At 35.6% G+C, this 17,820-nt stretch overlaps 2 protein-coding genes across 4 annotated transcripts; both read left to right on the forward strand.

Moving 5' to 3' along the window:
• The first annotated feature begins 1,042 nt into the window (after positions 1-1,042).
• LOC112522664 (alpha-1,3-mannosyl-glycoprotein 2-beta-N-acetylglucosaminyltransferase-like) lies at positions 1,043-11,586 on the forward strand. Of its 3 annotated transcripts, none has more exons than XM_025131939.1 (19): positions 1,043-1,493; positions 1,949-1,999; positions 3,405-3,492; positions 5,424-5,486; positions 6,001-6,035; positions 6,126-6,202; positions 6,299-6,344; positions 6,466-6,528; positions 7,575-7,641; positions 7,739-7,807; positions 7,905-7,974; positions 8,069-8,130; positions 8,871-8,961; positions 9,063-9,156; positions 10,122-10,184; positions 10,285-10,323; positions 10,418-10,588; positions 10,853-10,980; positions 11,268-11,586. In XM_025131939.1, exons 1-18 carry the CDS (start codon positions 1,425-1,427, stop codon positions 10,967-10,969), a joined length of 1,335 nt encoding a protein of 444 aa, XP_024987707.1. In that variant the 5' UTR covers positions 1,043-1,424; the 3' UTR covers positions 10,970-10,980; positions 11,268-11,586. The 3 variants fall into 3 exon arrangements, with proteins under 3 accessions (XP_024987707.1, XP_024987706.1, XP_024987708.1); XM_025131938.1 differs by having other exon boundaries at positions 11,280-11,586; XM_025131940.1 differs by lacking the exon at positions 5,424-5,486 and having other exon boundaries at positions 11,280-11,586.
• Positions 11,587-12,126: 540 nt separating this feature from the next.
• Positions 12,127-13,307, forward strand: LOC112523472 (protein EXORDIUM-like 5). The gene has a single exon (XM_025133090.1). It carries the CDS (start codon positions 12,228-12,230, stop codon positions 13,269-13,271), a length of 1,044 nt encoding a protein of 347 aa, XP_024988858.1. The 5' UTR covers positions 12,127-12,227; the 3' UTR covers positions 13,272-13,307.
• Positions 13,308-17,820: the final 4,513 nt, after the last annotated feature.

Here is a 17,820-nt window from a genome sequence, read left to right on the forward strand (position 1 = left end):
AGAGAAATATTCATCACACTTTGTTGCTGAAATCCAACCTGATCTTGCATCCATACTATCTTTTAATTATTGTTTCATTTCAGTATTTAGTTACCAACTCTTGCAAATATATTTTCCCTCTAAAACTTTATTGCTTCCAAAAACCTTTTTTCTTCTTCTTATGAAATCTCAATTTAAAATTAACTTTTGTGACCTTATTTGCATAATAAATATCCCTGGAATGATATTTGCTATTATTTACCATTATTACTTGCTTTAGACGATACTTGTAAGCCATGTATACTTGCATGATTTACTTGTTATTATAGCCTTTTGAGGGTATAGTTATCCATACACCAGACAACAGTTTTCCTTCATATTGATTAAAGAAGCAAACAATGAGGGACGATTGTTTATGATGTTTGTTCATACTCAAATGCCTCAGTTGAAGGTGCATTTTGATAAGAACTTACTGCAAAAAAATCTATGATGATTTGACATTTTTGTAGTATTGTACTTTCATTTTTCTCTATCATAACAACATACTTTTAACTTTATTTTTATTAATGTCGTCATAGCAATGAGTAACTTTTGATTTGAATTAAGATGACATGACACAAGTTATCATATCTCTATGTATTGTCATTGTTTACGCGTAACATATTGTTGATTTGACATTTTCTATTACAACATTGTACTTTCAAATATATTAACCAAAAATTATCATGTGATAAATTAAACATGTTAATCAAAAGATCGCTATTTCAAGAATAGAAAAATGTTCACAAAGGATCATTCGTTTATCGTAGATTTCATGGTGTAGTTTGGAATGCCAAAAAATAAACAAGTGATGTTATACTGTAACAAAGAAAAGAAAGTAAAATACTATAATAAAAAAATTTATGAAAGTAATATGTTATTTTAATGGGGTCGTCTTAAATTATTTTCCAAATCAGGGACCAACTTGTAATTTTCATTTAACCACAGGGACTAAATCTGTAATTTACTCCCTAAAAATATAAATCAAAGGATTCAAATGGAATCCAGCAGAAATGTATGCATCAGATGAATCAACGACCATCAACATTCTAACAATTAGGGTTTAGAGAAAGTCCCCAACTTTATCAAGGATTCAAGCTAACAAATGCCCGAGTAGTGGTGAAAATAACCAGGGATTGTTAAGCACTCGGGATCCGTTCAGACATAACCCTGAGTTAGTAAAAGTTATAGACGAACCGGTTGACTACAAGGTTGACAATTCAGTTGGGAAGTTATTTCAAGAAGATTGTTATGATCCGATTCAGATTGAGCTGAAGAAGCAGAAGAACAGAGGATTCAGATTCAGAAAGTAGCGATTTTTCGATTTAAAGAGAGAGATCGAGGCTTTCAGTTCATATGCTGTTCTGAAGCTTTTGATCTAAAAATCACAAAGACAACATAGAAGGATGTGGAGATGGTCTGGTGGCCTCAGATTTTTTTTTCTTCTTGCTGCAATCGCATTCATCTATACCCAGGTTAAATACAGCCATTACTTGCATTTTTGAATTCGTTATATATATTATTTCGATTTGTATTTAGAGTTCTGCTGCATTATAACTTAAAGTTATTGAATTTCCAAATATCTGAAATCCATGAATTAACTTCCTCCATTACATGTGTAGCTGGTCCTTACTGCGTTTCTATTTTATATTTCATAAATTTGTGATGCTTAATGGTCTAGAAATCCTGCAAGCATCAAGAAAATCCAAAGGGAACAACTTTATTTGATATAATGGTAGAAAACCCAAAGGGAACAACTCTATTTTATATTATTAAGTGATTCAACACTTAATAAGGGTAGAACCTATAACGCATTTTGATTCTTTAATTTGCAATCGCCATGGATGGCACTGGAATGTCAGGACGAATAATTACATGTCACAAGTTTTCTTTACTTATTAAACTTATTATGTTTTATATACAACATCAGGTGAGGCTGTTTAAGGCACAGTCTGAGTATGCCGACAAAGTTGCAGCTGCGGTAAGTAGATTGTATACTGTTTCACCTTGCATGGTCTATTTAATTCTATTTTGCTACTAGTACTGGCTGTATAAACTGCTTTATGGTTTTAGGATGCTATAGCCTATCTGACTTTCTCGACTCCACTTTCTTTTCTGTTTTATGCCGAGTGCTGACAACAATAGTTGGAAATTGCTTATTATTAACTCCATTTAACATTATTTTAGTGTGTAAACTTGTGCTACGAGTCTTACTTAGTGGGCTTGTGTAGGAATTAGGTTCTAGGATCGATAATCACAAACATGCGTAATCTTGGTTGCAGGAAACATAAACAGAACATGGAATGTCATGGTTTAGCAATTTGCTTCCATCAAGGGAGCGTTATATAGGATTTTATTAATGAGATTTTTGAATTTGGTATGTACAAAGCATTAAGAACTACTGCCTTTCTAAGACAGGAGGAAGAAGAGGATAAGACAGAATAACTATAAATTATTATGGTTTAGCAATTTGCTTCCTGTGAGGGGTGTTACTAGGATTTTATTATTATCATGTTTTGAGTTCTGATATGCACAAAGCATGAAGAAGCTCTGTCTTTCTAAAGTACAATAGACATGAGGAAGAAGAGGTAATGCACTGTCATCCTCAATTGTCAACTGTCATAACCAAATTAAACAAGTTCTTCCAAAGTAAATGCACAAAGTAGTGTGCTGGTTTCAACTTGAATTTGACTGCACATTCAACATTAGGATGCTATGATTGGTAATGTTAATGCATCATGCTTCTTTCTGTGTTTGGAAGGCATGTAACACTGGGCACTTTGGTTACATCGGATCTCTTTCATGAGTATGGATCTTATGGTAGGCCACAAATTGGGAGAATTTACCCCTAGTATAAATTTCCGAGGACATGCAAAAGGCGATGATAGGTCTTATCGTTAAAAAACTTTAATAACATCTATAATAAATATAGATATTTATCATTGATTACCTAATGGATTATTTTCCATTGTTTGACCAAACAAGAGGATAGGTGGCATTGTCAGTGCTACGTAAGTGCAATGGTAGTGCTACCTTTGTCTCAAAAAGGAATCCACTTCTATTGGAAGGAATTTTGGATGATTTTACCGATATTGAATGTAATTGTAGAAACTCCTGGGGGAAGTAACTATGTTTCCTATGTTACCCGTTTAAAACAATCATTTTTTTGCATTAATGTTAATGTTGATACAAGATTTCTTTGGACAAAAAAACTTGTTAAAGAACTATCTTTTTGCCATGGAGGGAATATTTTAATAGTAATAATGGAATATTAAATGTTTGTAAAATGTTTCATTTCCATCGTCTTGTAATCTAATCCAATGTATTCTCTTAGCTGTGTAATAAATTCCTCCATAAGCATTTAGTGGACTACTGGATTATAACAGGTGGAAGGGGAAAATCATTGCACGAGCCAGATGCGGTTACTGATTGATCAGATAAGCATGCAGGAGGAAAAGGTTGTGGCTTTGGAAGGTAAGGCATCTCTCCTGATGCGGTTACTGATTGATCAGATAATTATGGTGGTAATCCTGTTGCACATTTAATATAGTTGTTTTCTCACTTCTTGTTTCTGTTGTTCTTGATTTATGAACTTAGGGCATAGGGTTAACAAAACAAATCATGCAAGACAAATATTTTTAATTGCTTTATTAGCTTTATATTTTAATTGTTTTTTCTTAAGTGTAATCAACAAAGTTTAGTTTCCTTATCGTAATATTGACAAATGTACATCCTTCAAAGAATAGGGGATTAAGGATTTATTGTTTCATATGGTCACATAATAATATTTAAGCTAATATGTGAAGCTTGGATGTGGCATTTTGAAAAAGAGTCTTAGGCCTTGTTTGTTTAAAAAAGAGAGCTCTTATGTCTGATCTGTTAAGAGGTATGGCCATTCCGACTGTTTGTTTTTTTCCAAATTTTCAGAGGCACTTATGTCTAATTGTCCTCTTATCTGGTAAGAGGTAAACCAACCTCTTATTTGCCTCTTATTGTTCTCCACACAATCGACAATGGTGTTTCTCAATCGATTAACCTTAATCGATCCTTACTAAATCGATCCTCACCTCTCTCAATTGATGTATTTTAAAAGGGTTTAAATGTGTTAAATACCGACAATGACATACTTCCGTTTATGTGAATGCTAATTATATAATTTAAATGTAAATTTCGTAATGATGATGAATAAATATGTGAAATTGTGTAACTTATCTATAAATTCAACACTATAATTTTCTAATGGGTAAAATAGACAATTTAAACAAATTCAGACATTTATCAGTTTACAAAAACAAACGGTCTTATTGATTCAGATTTCAGACTTTAACACCACCTCTTAGCAATCATAAGTGAAATAAGACTTTATATACTTCAGCACCTCTTAAAAAACAAATGCCCCCTTAGTTTATTCTTGTTGTTCGGCTCCATATTTAAATTATTCTCTTGTCTTTGTCAGAAGGCCCTATATCAAGTTTTTCACCTTTTCTTAACAACAGGAAAAATTATTCTTGTTCTTTAAAGCTACCCTTGTCAATGATATCTAAAAGTGCTCCAAGAATACCAAATTATTCTTGTTCTTTAAAGCTACCCCTATCAACGATATCTAAAAGTGCTCCAAGAATACCACCAGTTGAATTGTTTATTCAAAGGCCGCATTAGTGTGTAGCAAACAAACATCTGTTCCTGCGATCATATAAACCTTTCTATTCCGCAGTTCTGCTGATGTTCAAAATGCGTGAAGGTAGTTGGCTCCATTCATAGTAAGCGAATTTTACGTTTCTAGAAACCCTACTTGATTTTAGACAATGAAACGAGTGAAAAATCATCAACCTCAAACAAAAAGGGGGTTAAGAAAAGTGTTTAGTTCTTAAAATGTGATTGCAAAGTGATGAACACTAAGTGGACCTTCAATATTTGGCCACAAGATTAGATGGTAGTTACCAGGTAGAGTTAGTTTGTGAGTAACGAGGATCAAAATTTTGCCCGGGTTAAATCCAACTATTTGTTGGAACAACTGTAACAGTTGTAATCAATTTCTATTATCAATGAATGTGCCAGTTTTTGCCGTTAAGAGAAACATCAAAATCCGTTTTGCTAATTTATTAGGAGTGGATGGTGTACTCTTTGTTAGGAGGAAAACTAGAGCGGAAACTTTTTATATGGGCATCCTTATATTGTGTTGCTTCACTTCCCTTGCAAATCATTGTCATTACCGTCTGACTTTTTTAATTGGCTAAGTGGGACCTAATACGTTTGCATTACTTTCCTTTATAAGTGATAACAAATATTAATGTGACATTATTACATACAGTAGTTATTTAATTGCAATTCTTGTGTTCCTTTTTCACTGGAAAAGAAAAGAAAAATTCATATCCAGCCTTCTTCATTTGCTACTGCTGTTTCAGAAAAAGCGAAACGCCAAGAAGAGGAGTGTGAACAATTGAGGACACTTGTTCAAAATCTTGAAAGTAAGTTCACACCCTCAATTGTCTCCTTTTTCAATTTATTTATTTGGTTCTCTTCTCTGAATAACACAATGCATCTTTCTTCATTTTTTCTGGTTGTGTCCACTCTAAGAATACATACCAACACCAGAGAGCATAAGATACATTTTAAGCCTATCTAAATTTGCTTCATGATCTTATTTGCTGTTTAAGTTATCTGCAACACATGGCTGATTTTAAATATGTTAAAAATGAAACTAGCAAAAAAAAGTGACTGCCTTAAATAAAAGCTCAAAATTCATCGCAGAGCCATGCCTCTTTGCAGTTATGTCTGAAGATATATTCCTGACTTGTTAAAGAATGCATAGAAACGAGTTGAATATGTAGAGAATGCAGAATTCTTCCACCATGCATATTGCCGGGCCGTTTAGTTGTTCTCTTTCACTCTATGCAAGAATCTGCTGGCACACACACATATGGTTGTGTACCTGCATAAAAGAAGCTATATGAGTCTGACCTTTATCTTATCAATTTGCAGGGAAAGGTGTCAAAGGCTTGTTTCAACAAGTTCAGGTTAGGACAAGAATACTAAAATCTGGCTTTCTTCCCTGTTGAAAGATCATCTCTCTTACATAGTGAATGAACCTTCTACTTCATTTCTAGGAGCCAGTGGCAGCTGTTGTTATAATGGCTTGCAATCGTGCTGACTATCTGGAAAGGACTATTAAGTCTATCCTAAAGTATGTTTTTCTACTTCTAGAATATTCTATTATTAATCTTGCAAGCCAATTGTTCATCTGTTGACTGATTATGGCCCAACTCTTGACGATTTTCAGATATCATGGTTCTGTTGCATCAAAGTTTCCAGTTTTTGTATCCCAGGTATATTGTATCCAGCCGTAGTTTAAGACGTTCAGATTCTCGTGCTTGTATGATAATTGCTAATATACTGGCTAAAGTGCGTGCCTCCAGCTGACCCCCTCTAAATGATAATATTTTTCAGGATGGGTCAAATTCTGATGTTAGAGCAAAGGCTTTGAGTTACAGTGAGTTGACCTACATGCAGGTAGATGCTTGTCATTACTTTGCTGCTTGAGTGATGATATGATATCATAACTACAATATATGTCAACTTGGTCTGCCTTTTGTTCTTGGCAATTAATTAAACAAGAAGATAACCAACATACAGCAAAATACTCCTAGCTGAGAACTCTGTGTTTCTTTAACGAGTTTCTGATAGGATATGCTCCAAGGAAAATGAAAGGTGACCTTTAAGTAAATAAGAATCATATTAGGCCCTTCTAGATACTCCACTTCTAATGATACCAAATCTCGTTGTTTGATGTTTCATGGAGTTTACGATGTTAGTCCATGTCCTCTCCACTATCGCCACTTAATAAAAAATAATTGCCATCTCCAAAAAGATTATGTTTAATACCTTGACTTGATACAAGTTATAATGCACTGTGGTTCCAACTTCTGATACTTCATAACTGCTGAAAGCCTGACTTACACTCAATGGCATCCTGCTGATCTTGGATTTACCCTAGATTACCTACCCTCACTGTTGAAAAATTTAATATGGATAAGACAGACATCAAATCTGTTGCAAGTGTGCCCTTCCCTTTGTTGCTGATGGTCTTTGTTAGTCTATTCCAAATTATTCTGGGGTGAAAGGTTTTTTGTTCCTATTGTTCTGATATGAGATCACTTCATAATATTGTAAAGGTGCGAAGAACCTGAGTGAAATCTTGTATTCACACCTTACACCCATATATTGAGCTTATGGCACATTCCAGAACAGTTGTTTAAGTTTCTTCCAAGGCACGAAATTTACAAGAACATACATTGCATAAGGAAGTTGTGCAGGCTTGAAGTCCTGAATACTCCCTTGTTATTTTTCCATAACTTGACTAGTTCTCTACCATCATCCCTTCCCACAATCTACTGCATGCAGCCATGCAGGGACCTTGCTCATTTGCTCTTGATTTTCAACATATGATTGTGCTTAATAAATATTTATTCTTGTGACAACGTTATTGTTACTTCAAGTTAAGCACTATTCTTACAAGGTCAAATGAAGCTGTGTTGAATAACTCAAATTTGTTGCAGCACTTGGATTACGAACCTGTGCATACTGAAAGGCCTGGAGAGTTAATTGCATATTACAAGATTGCACGTAAGCAATACATTAGACTAATTTTCTTACCTCAATCCCATTTCCATATTTGCAGGGGTTAAACTTCCACCTCATTATTTAACTACCTCATTTTCAGGTCACTACAAGTGGGCATTGGATCAATTGTTTTTCAAACATAATTTTAAGCGAGTCATCATACTTGAAGGTATAGATACACTATTTTTTAATGTAGAACATTTTTCTTGATTTGTTCTGGAATTCTTAAAAGTCGTGCTGAGAATATAGATCCTAATGGGATGCAGATGACATGGAGATTGCTCCTGACTTTTTTTATTTTTTTGAGGCTGGAGCAGACCTCCTTGACAAAGATAAGTAAGTCTCTGGCATGAACTTAAAATGATTTATTTTATCTTTCATTATTCAAAAATTCTTTTTTAATATTAGGAACTTCTTTCTCTCATGATAGGTCCATCATGGCTATATCCTCATGGAATGACAATGGGCAAAAGCAATTTGTGCATGATCCTTGTAAGTCTGTAGTTGTCACTACTTATGGACCTTTCTTCTTTCTACCATACCTAGTACGTCTGAAGTTTTTGGTTGCTTTTGACTCTTAAAATTAATGCTGTTCAGTGTTCTTTAGGGTTATTATAATTTCGTTGGATCTATAATCAGGGACAGACCCAGGTGGTTAATGTGGTGGCACGGACCATCACTTCATTCCTCCGTCATAGTGTAAAAAATTATAGGGTCGTGAAAAGTGCCACTGTATCAATTTGTTGTCTGCCACCGTATATATTTTGAAACTACGAGGACACAAGTTTCACTTGGTAGAGTTGGTTTGCAAGGCTTTTCTTCCACCCCAGACCCGAGTTCGAATCCTGTTAGTGTCATTTTCTTAGTTTTTAGCTTTTAATTTCAAATCTATTATGTTTTTGAATTTTTTTTGCAATAAAAGAATTGAACACAGGACGTCACATATGAAAAACAATGAACTAACCAACAGACCAATGTTGATTTTGTGAAAAATATCCTTATATTTGTTTCTTATGGTCATATGGTGCCATCACTTGAAAAAAGTTCTAGGTCCATCTCTGTCTATAATGCAATTAAAATCCCTTATTGTTGTTCCATATTTTTAAAGCCTAATGATGCTTGCTATAACATGAAATGTGGATCCAAGCCTATCTCATCTCGGTGTGTTCGGTTCAATGCTAGTCATGTGCCCGTCATTCATGAATGCTGCTGTATTTTTGTCAATCTTGCAGATACGTTGTATCGCTCAGATTTTTTCCCTGGTCTTGGATGGATGCTATCTAAACCTACATGGGATGAGCTATCTCCAAAGTGGCCAAAGGCATATCCTTTTATTCTCATTTGTATTTTGTGGTTCAATCTTCATGCCTAGGTTTATGGTTTATTTCATGTCAGAGAGAAAATTTTCTTTGACTATGTATTACTTACTGGGATGACTGGCTAAGACTAAAAGAAAATCATGAAGGGCGACAGTTTATTCGTCCAGAAGTCTGCAGGACATACAACTTTGGTGAACATGTAGGTATCCCTTATCGACTTCTTATTTTATCTTGAGCACAACTGAAACTTGAAACTTTGTGCGGCAGTTCGGTACACACCTGTATTCATCATTTCCCAAATCATCCTCTTCGACGTTATTGCTTCAGATTAGAAGAGATTTCATCGAGTCATTGGTGGTTGGAAATCTTGGAACTTTGTTGCCATGTGTTCTTATAATGACGAATGATTTTTTAGCATACACAAAGCATGGATGGTCTGCAACTTACTCTCACAACCTCTGACTAATTCCATTGCCATTACCAGTAACATTCCTTGTTGTGCTTGAACAGCATACTAAGGGAGCGTGGTTCTTTTACACGCTAAAATCGGTTGAAGATTCTAATATTTACACAATAAGTTGCAGCCTTTGAAGTTTGTTTTTCTTTTAAAAAATTAGCTCACAAATTAATTACGTCATAGAGCCCAAATTTTAGTGACAGCCAAAGTTTGTAGGCTTGAGATGCGAGAGTTGTCCCGAAAATACCTTGGTAGTGATGGAAACATTCTTATGTCATCTTAAAGAATTTCTCAAAACGACAGGCAGCTTCATTTCAGCATAAGAAAATTGTTATTCATGTCTTCTTTATTCTCTTTTTGGGTTTTTTCTTTTTCCTTTAGGGGTTATTTCAGAAAGCATAACATTAATTATATGTGATTGCAAATGGAATTGTCATAATATTAATTAAATGTCATCAAGGATACTTTTGCATTTTAAGGGAAGTCTAAGCATTTAGATTTTTTTTGCATTTCTCAATCCCATAACCTTCTGGTCACAAAGGAGTTAACCCCTTATACCACTTATGGGGTCTTGTGAAGAAATTATATGTCATCATTTTTATATGTGATATCACTTGACAACTACAAAAAGCTTATTGTATTACTTTGCAGCGGATTCATTATTTCTCTTTTCTCGCATTTTATGGCATTTATCTATTTTTTTCCAGGGTTCTAGTTTTGGCCAGTTCTTCCACCAATACCTTAAACCTATAAGGCTGAATAATGTCCCGGTATGTAAAAGTTTGTCTTACTATATCTAGGTTGCTACTGCTGGTATCTTTGACTTTATCTATGCCATAATAATCAATATGTTCTTTTTTCTGTAAAAAGGTTGATTGGAAATCAATGAACTTGAGCTACCTGAGAGAGGTATGAATTTCATAATAGAAATTCACTTGAGAAGGTCATAGTATAAGAAAGAGATACTATATTCATTGTAAATCTTCGGCTTCTTTCTCTGTAGGATAAATTTGTGAAGCACTTTGCAGCCCTTGTGAAAGCTGCAAAGCCTCTTTATGGAACGGATCTTGTTCTGAAGGCCAATAATGTAGATGGAGACGTGCGTATACAATACAGAGATCAACTAGATTTTGAAGACATTGCACGCCAATTTGGCATTTTTGAAGAATGGAAGGTATATCACAGTTCCATGTTCGTGAACTTGTTCTATAAAACCAAACGAACCAAATATATCCCATCTGGAGGTGGGGTCTGGGGAGGTAAGATGCACACAGACGTGACTCTACTCCAAAGAGTAAAACGGCTGTTTCCATGAAAACCCCCGGCTTGTGAAAGTGTGACACTACTCCTGTACTCTATTGCTTAAGCTTGGTTCATATTCTGGCATTGTTGTAAATAAGCTTTTCGACGAGTAACTCATGCTTCTTACATCATGCAGGATGGTATACCAAGAACTGCATATAAGGGAGTTGTTGTTTTTCGATACAAAACCATAAGGCGGATATTCCTAGTTGGGCCAGATTCTTTGGAACAGCTAGGTATCCAAACCACTTAATGTCCAATGAAGTGAGCGCCCACATCTTCTATCTTTTCATTTCTATATTAATAGGCCAGAATCAATGTGTTAATAACTGTGGTTTCTTGATGTGAACAGTGTGACTGATCACCACAGTTTAATTAGTATGATTTACTTTCCTTGATATTGCACCATTCCGTCATTATGATTTCCAAAATTTGATAGAAATGCTAATACCAGATTCATTAAAAACCTATATGTTTTCACCTGCTATTTATTATTAAATCGATAGAGTTTCATGTCTTCCATTCTATTTCTGTTGGTGAAATGCGACCAGTTTGTGGTGCAGATCAAGAGTGTTGTAGCTTATTTCTTCAGACACAGTGGAAACAACCAAACATGTTTTAACCAAACATCTTCTTGGCTGGAGGTATACAATCTCTGTAAGTTGTCACGAACCCAGATGTATTTGCTCTTAAGAAAACTAGTAGATTTATTTCTTATTACAAAATGTCAAGTTGGTTACATTAAATGATATAAATTACCATCGAGTAATAGTAGTAGTAGTCAATCCAGCCATTTTGAAATGTATGATTTCTTTTTCTTTCTGACGGTTGTATTCACTTGTTTTCTAATATACAACATTCATTTTGAAGTAAGATTTAGGTTTCTTTTCTAATTCTCTATCTGTCATTTCAAATTTCAAAATAGTTGGCTGAGATTGGTCATTGAACAACACAAGATTCAAGAAACACCTAGATTACTAGTTTCTGTACCCTTTCTTCAGTTTTATGTACCAGAAACTGCACTGGTTATTGTTATAGCAGGTGGGAGTGCAAGACACTATTCCAACCAATCAATGGACAAAACGGAACTCGAATCGAGTACAATCAATGCACAAAACTGAACTAGAATCGAGTAAGTTCAGTAATGTTAGTTTTTTTAACGTTTTCAATGCATGATTGATCTTAATTTAATAAATATAGATTTAATTATTAACAGTTTTGGATCCTAAGAAAAACAACAAAACACATGTAATAGAATTGTAATATAGAAGGGGACAAATTCCACACAACCCCACAAAGACAAGTTGAAAATTAAAGGCAAAAAGCATACCATGGGCATTCTTGTCATTTACCACCCTCCATCCTATTCCAATTTCAAAATTTCAGCTTCTGTGCATCACTCCCAAAAAACCTGGCAGCTGTCACCAGCCCATTTCTTTCCTACTCTTTATATATTCTTCCATCTCCATTCTCTCTGGCCCTCACTACACCCATTTCCATCTCTAACCAAAATGTCTCTTTTACCCCTCACCCTCACACTCATCTGCTTCTTCTTCCTCATACCCTCTCTTCTTGCTGAAACCCTGGATGTAAAACATCATGATAAAGATTATACCTTTGTTAACCCTAAACTTCCCCCCAATGTCTTTACTACTTCCAAGAAATATGAAGGATCATCAGAGCTCGTCAACCTCCGGTACCACATGGGTCCTGTCCTTTCTTCTCCGATCAACATTTATCTCATCTGGTATGGTAAGTGGCTTCCAACTCAGAAGCTGCTTATTAAAGACTTCCTTCTATCAATCTCCACCACCAAGCGCCGTGCCGCCCCACCCCCCTCGGTTTCCGACTGGTGGCAGACCGTGTCACTCTACACCGACCAAACCAACGCCAACATCTCTCGGAACATCCTCATCGCCGGAGAATATTCCGATCGAAAGTACACCCATGGAACCCACCTCACTCGTCTCACCATCCAAGACGTCATCGCCTCATCCGTCCGATCAGCTCCGTTCGCCGTCGATCATAAAAATGGGGCTTACCTGGTCCTGACTTCCGGCGACGTCACCGTACAGGATTTCTGCCGCGCGGTGTGTGGGTTCCACTACTTCACCTTCCCATCGAAAGTAGGATACACCTTACCATACGCATGGGTCGGAAATTCGGGTAAACAGTGCCCGGAAGTCTGCGCTTACCCGTTTGCCGTTCCTGGGTACATGGGTAGTGGCGGGCCGGGTTCACTTGCATCGCCGAATGGCGACGTCGGAGTTGACGGAATGATCAGTGTGATCGGCCATGAGCTGGCGGAGCTGTCGTCGAACCCATTGGTGAACGCTTGGTACGCGGGTGAAGACCCGACTGCACCGACGGAGATTGGGGATTTGTGTGAAGGGTTATACGGGTCGGGTGGTGGAGGCGGGTATATTGGACAGGTGATGAAGGATGGGTCGGGTCGAACTTATAATATGAATGGTAGAAGAGGTAGGAAGTTTTTGGTTCAGTGGATATGGAGCCCCGTTTTGAAGGCATGTGCTGGACCTAATGCTTTAGATTGATTGTAAAATGGTGGTTGGAGGCCAAATTTATTTTCCATTTTCCTTTTTTCTTTTTCTTTTTTTAATTTTTAATTTTTAATTTATAATATATAATAATATGGTTACATAGATTTTTATGTATAGAAAACAGACATAATTTGATGTTTTTAGTAACATATTTTTATTAAAATGATTAAAAAATACTATTTTTTTTTATTAATCTGGATATCTAACACGTTATGCGAGCCGACTAATCTGAAGGCGACCATCTGCTTTGCAGATAGTTCAGAGTCGTCGCATTTGAATTTTCGTGGTTATAAGAGGATTTTTATTCTTCATTGAATTTGAACATGTGACCTACTGATACTTTTATTATTATAATGATGAATATTGTTGTGTGTGGGCATACATACACATTCATACCAAAATTAAAGGAATCATGGGTCACAAGTACTTTTGCATTTGCAATTGCATGTTGTCTGCCTTAAAAGGTACCACCATCTCACTTTACTCAAGTTAGTTGTGAAGTTATTGAATTTTATGGTATCTATTTAATTGAGTAAAGTGACATACTGGTAACTTCAATGAATAACTGTGTGAGAAAAAAAGGTAAGGTAAGAAATGTAAAGACGTGTCGGGGAAAGATTGATGAAGGGGTTTTACAATCTGACGGAAGTGTTTCGAAATGGAACAAATTAGTTCCTGGTAAAGTGAATATGTTTATCTGGCGTTTTTCAAAGTCTAGACTTCCTACTAGACAATCTTTTCCTTAGAGGTGTCCAAGTGAGCTCAGTTCTCTGTCCTTGTTGCCTAAATCAAACAGAAACGGAAGGGTATCTCTTGTTTGGTTGTTCGACTACAAAGGTGACCAGTGCGTATGTAAAGAATTGGTGGTCGGGTTTTCCTTGTCAAGCTACCAATTTGGTGGAATTTTTTTCTGCAGCACAATTTCCTTTCAAAGGGAAGAAGGTTAAGGAGGGCTTGGAAGTAATTCTCATGGCGTTTATTTGGATGATTTAGACGAATCGAAATGCGTTGGTCTTCAATAAACCCGGTAAAAACCCGATGGYAATTTACAAGGATATTGTGCTCTTTTCTTTTAATTGGATTAGACTCAGATCGAAGTCTTGTAATTCTCTTGATTGGAATGTTTGGTGTACCAGCCCTTTAACGGCTCTTTTGTAAGCGCTAGCATCTTGCTGGCCTCGGTGGTTTCTTAATAAAATTGTTGTTTCTAAAAATAAAAAAGAAATGTAAGAATGAATCTGGATTTTTAATCTCATCACATCTTATGAATTGTGCTTCTCATTGGAATTGATCCAATACATCTTAATATATCTGATTGGTGTTGATCTTTAATTATGATTTATCCAAATATGAAGATTCATTCTTACCTTTCTTGCTATAACTTTCATTTTATTACAACTCAACCCAACCATATTATATATATAGAAAGAGAGAGAGAGAGAGACTTGGAATCATGTGAGACTAAAAGTTTTTCGTGAGACCCGTAAGACCAATTTTCAACCCTTGGATTAGATCTACAATCTGAACATTCATAATTACAAAATTACCACGGGACTTTTCAATAATCACAAAATTGTCATCGTGCAACTTTAAACCATTACATTATTAGCTTATAAAGTTGATCAATGAACATAAATTGGTCTTACGGATCTTATGAAAAATCTTCGGTCTCACGTGAACCCAACCCTATATATATATATATATATATATATATATATATATAAATGTGCTATTTGAATCTCTATATAAATCAAAATCGAATCAAATCATTAATTAAAAATGTAAAAAAAATATTTTTGATGTTGATGTGTGAGGAGGATATTAGCATGTAAGAGCACATTTAGTCTACCCCTATATATCTAGAGAGACAACGGAGAATAATTAAATTAAAAGGTTGAAATCCGTAAGAACCATCAATTATATGTTGTTTCGTATTATGAAATTATGTATGTTATTTCATTATATGATTATTTTTTGTTTGGGATCCCACTATATATATGATGGTTGAGTTCCGATGAGAAGGAGAGTTAGCGTAAGAAATGATCTCTACTTTTGGATGCACGTTAGGATGAGATTTACCGGATCAATCCCCGTATCAAGCATGATTTATCGGTGGGTTTAAGATCAAAGGTGATTAAGAGTCCATATATCTTCTTACGCTTCTTACTTTAACTCTTTTTCTCACATGATTTTTCGATATATATATATATATACTCTCTTTTTAAGTTTCTGGGTCAGCTTGCGTGTATCGATTAATACCTGGGTGATCACGAATGACCTGTAGTCATCGCAGATGAATCTCCATGGCGATAGGGACTTTGATAGCGCTGAATTTGAACCCGGGGTAGATAGATTTCCACTACATCCCTCCTGTGACTTAACCATTACGCCACAACCCAAGTGGTTACAATTTAGAGATTCGCGAAACCCCAAATTGGAAATAAGTGAAGTAAATAGGTTAAAAGCATGAGTGCATGATAACATAAACTCAAGGGGCAAATGGTGACGATGGTAAATACGTTCAAATATAGAGTGAAACCCTGAAATCGAGATGGAAATGGATGAACCATTTGTGCATTTTCTATCTACTACTACTACATACATACAGTGAAAAGCTCGAGTTTTGGTCATGGGAAGAACTCAACAGTCGATTCAAGGTAAGCATGGTGTCAAATTCATGCCTAAATTGCATAGTCAATAGCACGAAAAAAGGATCGACCTTATTTAAATCATAATCTATAAGATTTTCAAAAATATTAATTGAAACCGACCTCGAGGAATCGATTTAAAAGATATGTAAAAAACTCAATACTTTTTAAACGTCCTTAAAGAAGAAAGTCCACCCTCCCATCCATCTCATTTACGGTTGTCTCTCCAATTTAATTGTGCATGGCAACACCAAGAGAAGAAGTCAACTCCTTTGTTTTCCGTGTGATGAAGAACGATATTTGGTTTATTTGTTCGGATACCGTAGAGGCAACTTTTTAAGTTCGCTGATTGGATTCAGAAACAACATTAAAACTTGATGTTGGACGAGTTAAAACCAATCTTACCCCGTTTCGTATGGGTTTTCGAAAGAATGTATGTTATTTCCACTGCATGTTTGACTTCCATATTCCCACTAAGTTTTATCGACGAAGTTGGGTAATCTAATAGGTACAAATTAAAGGTTTTCCTAAAATATAATATCTAGATTCTACAGTGAGTCAAACTACAAAAATTAACTGTCTAATGCATTTGCGATAAAAACTTCTCTTTTCTTTCAACCACAAGGGTGGTGTCTGATTGGTTTGAGCTTGGCTCCAAAGGTCAAAAGTACCTGGAGGTCCCAGGTTCAAATCCAATGATGAATAAAATTCCCCTTATGGCCACAGAGGTTCAAATGTGGTGACTCCGGGCTATCTGCAAAACAAGTGGTCGCCCTGGGATTAGTCAGCTTGCATAGCGGGTTGGATATCCAGGTTAATCAAAAAAAAAAAAAAACTTCTCTCAAAATGAGTGGACAACTTTTGACACATTCTGTAAATTCTGCCGTGCAGTATTTTTGTTGCTTATAAATGTCGAAGTTTTTATATCAAAATGGTAACAAATAACTATTACTTAAATCAGTTTCAACTCTAAACACAAATATTTGAAATCATCCAACTTTTTATTATAAGATTTGTACGTTATAAAACTCAATTTTATGAAATTTACGTTACTTTATTGTGATAAAAATCTCAAAGTTTTAATCACGAGTATCCCCCTTGAAGCTAGAAGAATTCTTCGTCCTACGAATCTGTGACATGCTTCTTAAAAGTAATTTGTTCGGGCTATGGAGCAGTATGCTTCTCGAATTTGGTATTTCACGATAATTTGGTCTTTGTAATCTGTACACCACCATTCGATCATGTCTCCGACTTTCGCCAAAAGAAATAAAATAATTTTTAACACGTCAAGTAAGATATTAATACATAAAACAATTTTGTATGTTGTCAATAACCATTAACAAGTTACTTGATCTGATTGTTTTAATTCGAAAGGCTGTGTTCGTAACTGTAGGGACAAGTGGTGATGACTTCTAAGACAACAACGGACCTCAAAATATTGAAGGCGTTAATTAAAGAGAAAACTCTAAATGAAGGCGGCATTCTTTCTGAAACCCGTTGGAACACTCTCCTTATAAGATCAACATCTTCGTCTAACGGGTTCTCCTTGGAAGTCTTCCAGTTCGGTGGCTTTGGGGGATCAAGGCATCGACTTGGAGTCGGTGCTCTGTCCTATTGTAATGAAATGCAAGCAACTTTGGAGCATTGTCTCGTGGGATGCAAATTCGCGAAGGAAACATGGGAATTGGTTTGGAAAAGGTGGGGTCTCCACTTCAATTGGGAGACGTTTTAGATCATTCGACTGGTACTTCCTTTTCAGGTTTGCTCAAAAGGATTGGGTAAGCAACTTTTTGGGCAACATCTTACTTAACTTGGGATCATCAAAATAACAGAGTTCTTAGAAAGAAATCGTTATATGCAGATGCATTGTTTGCCGACTTACGGGTTCAAGTGTA

This window comes from Cynara cardunculus (assembly GCF_001531365.2).
Source record: "Cynara cardunculus var. scolymus isolate 2C chromosome LG 12, CcrdV1, whole genome shotgun sequence".
Lineage (NCBI taxonomy): Eukaryota > Viridiplantae > Streptophyta > Magnoliopsida > Asterales > Asteraceae > Cynara > Cynara cardunculus.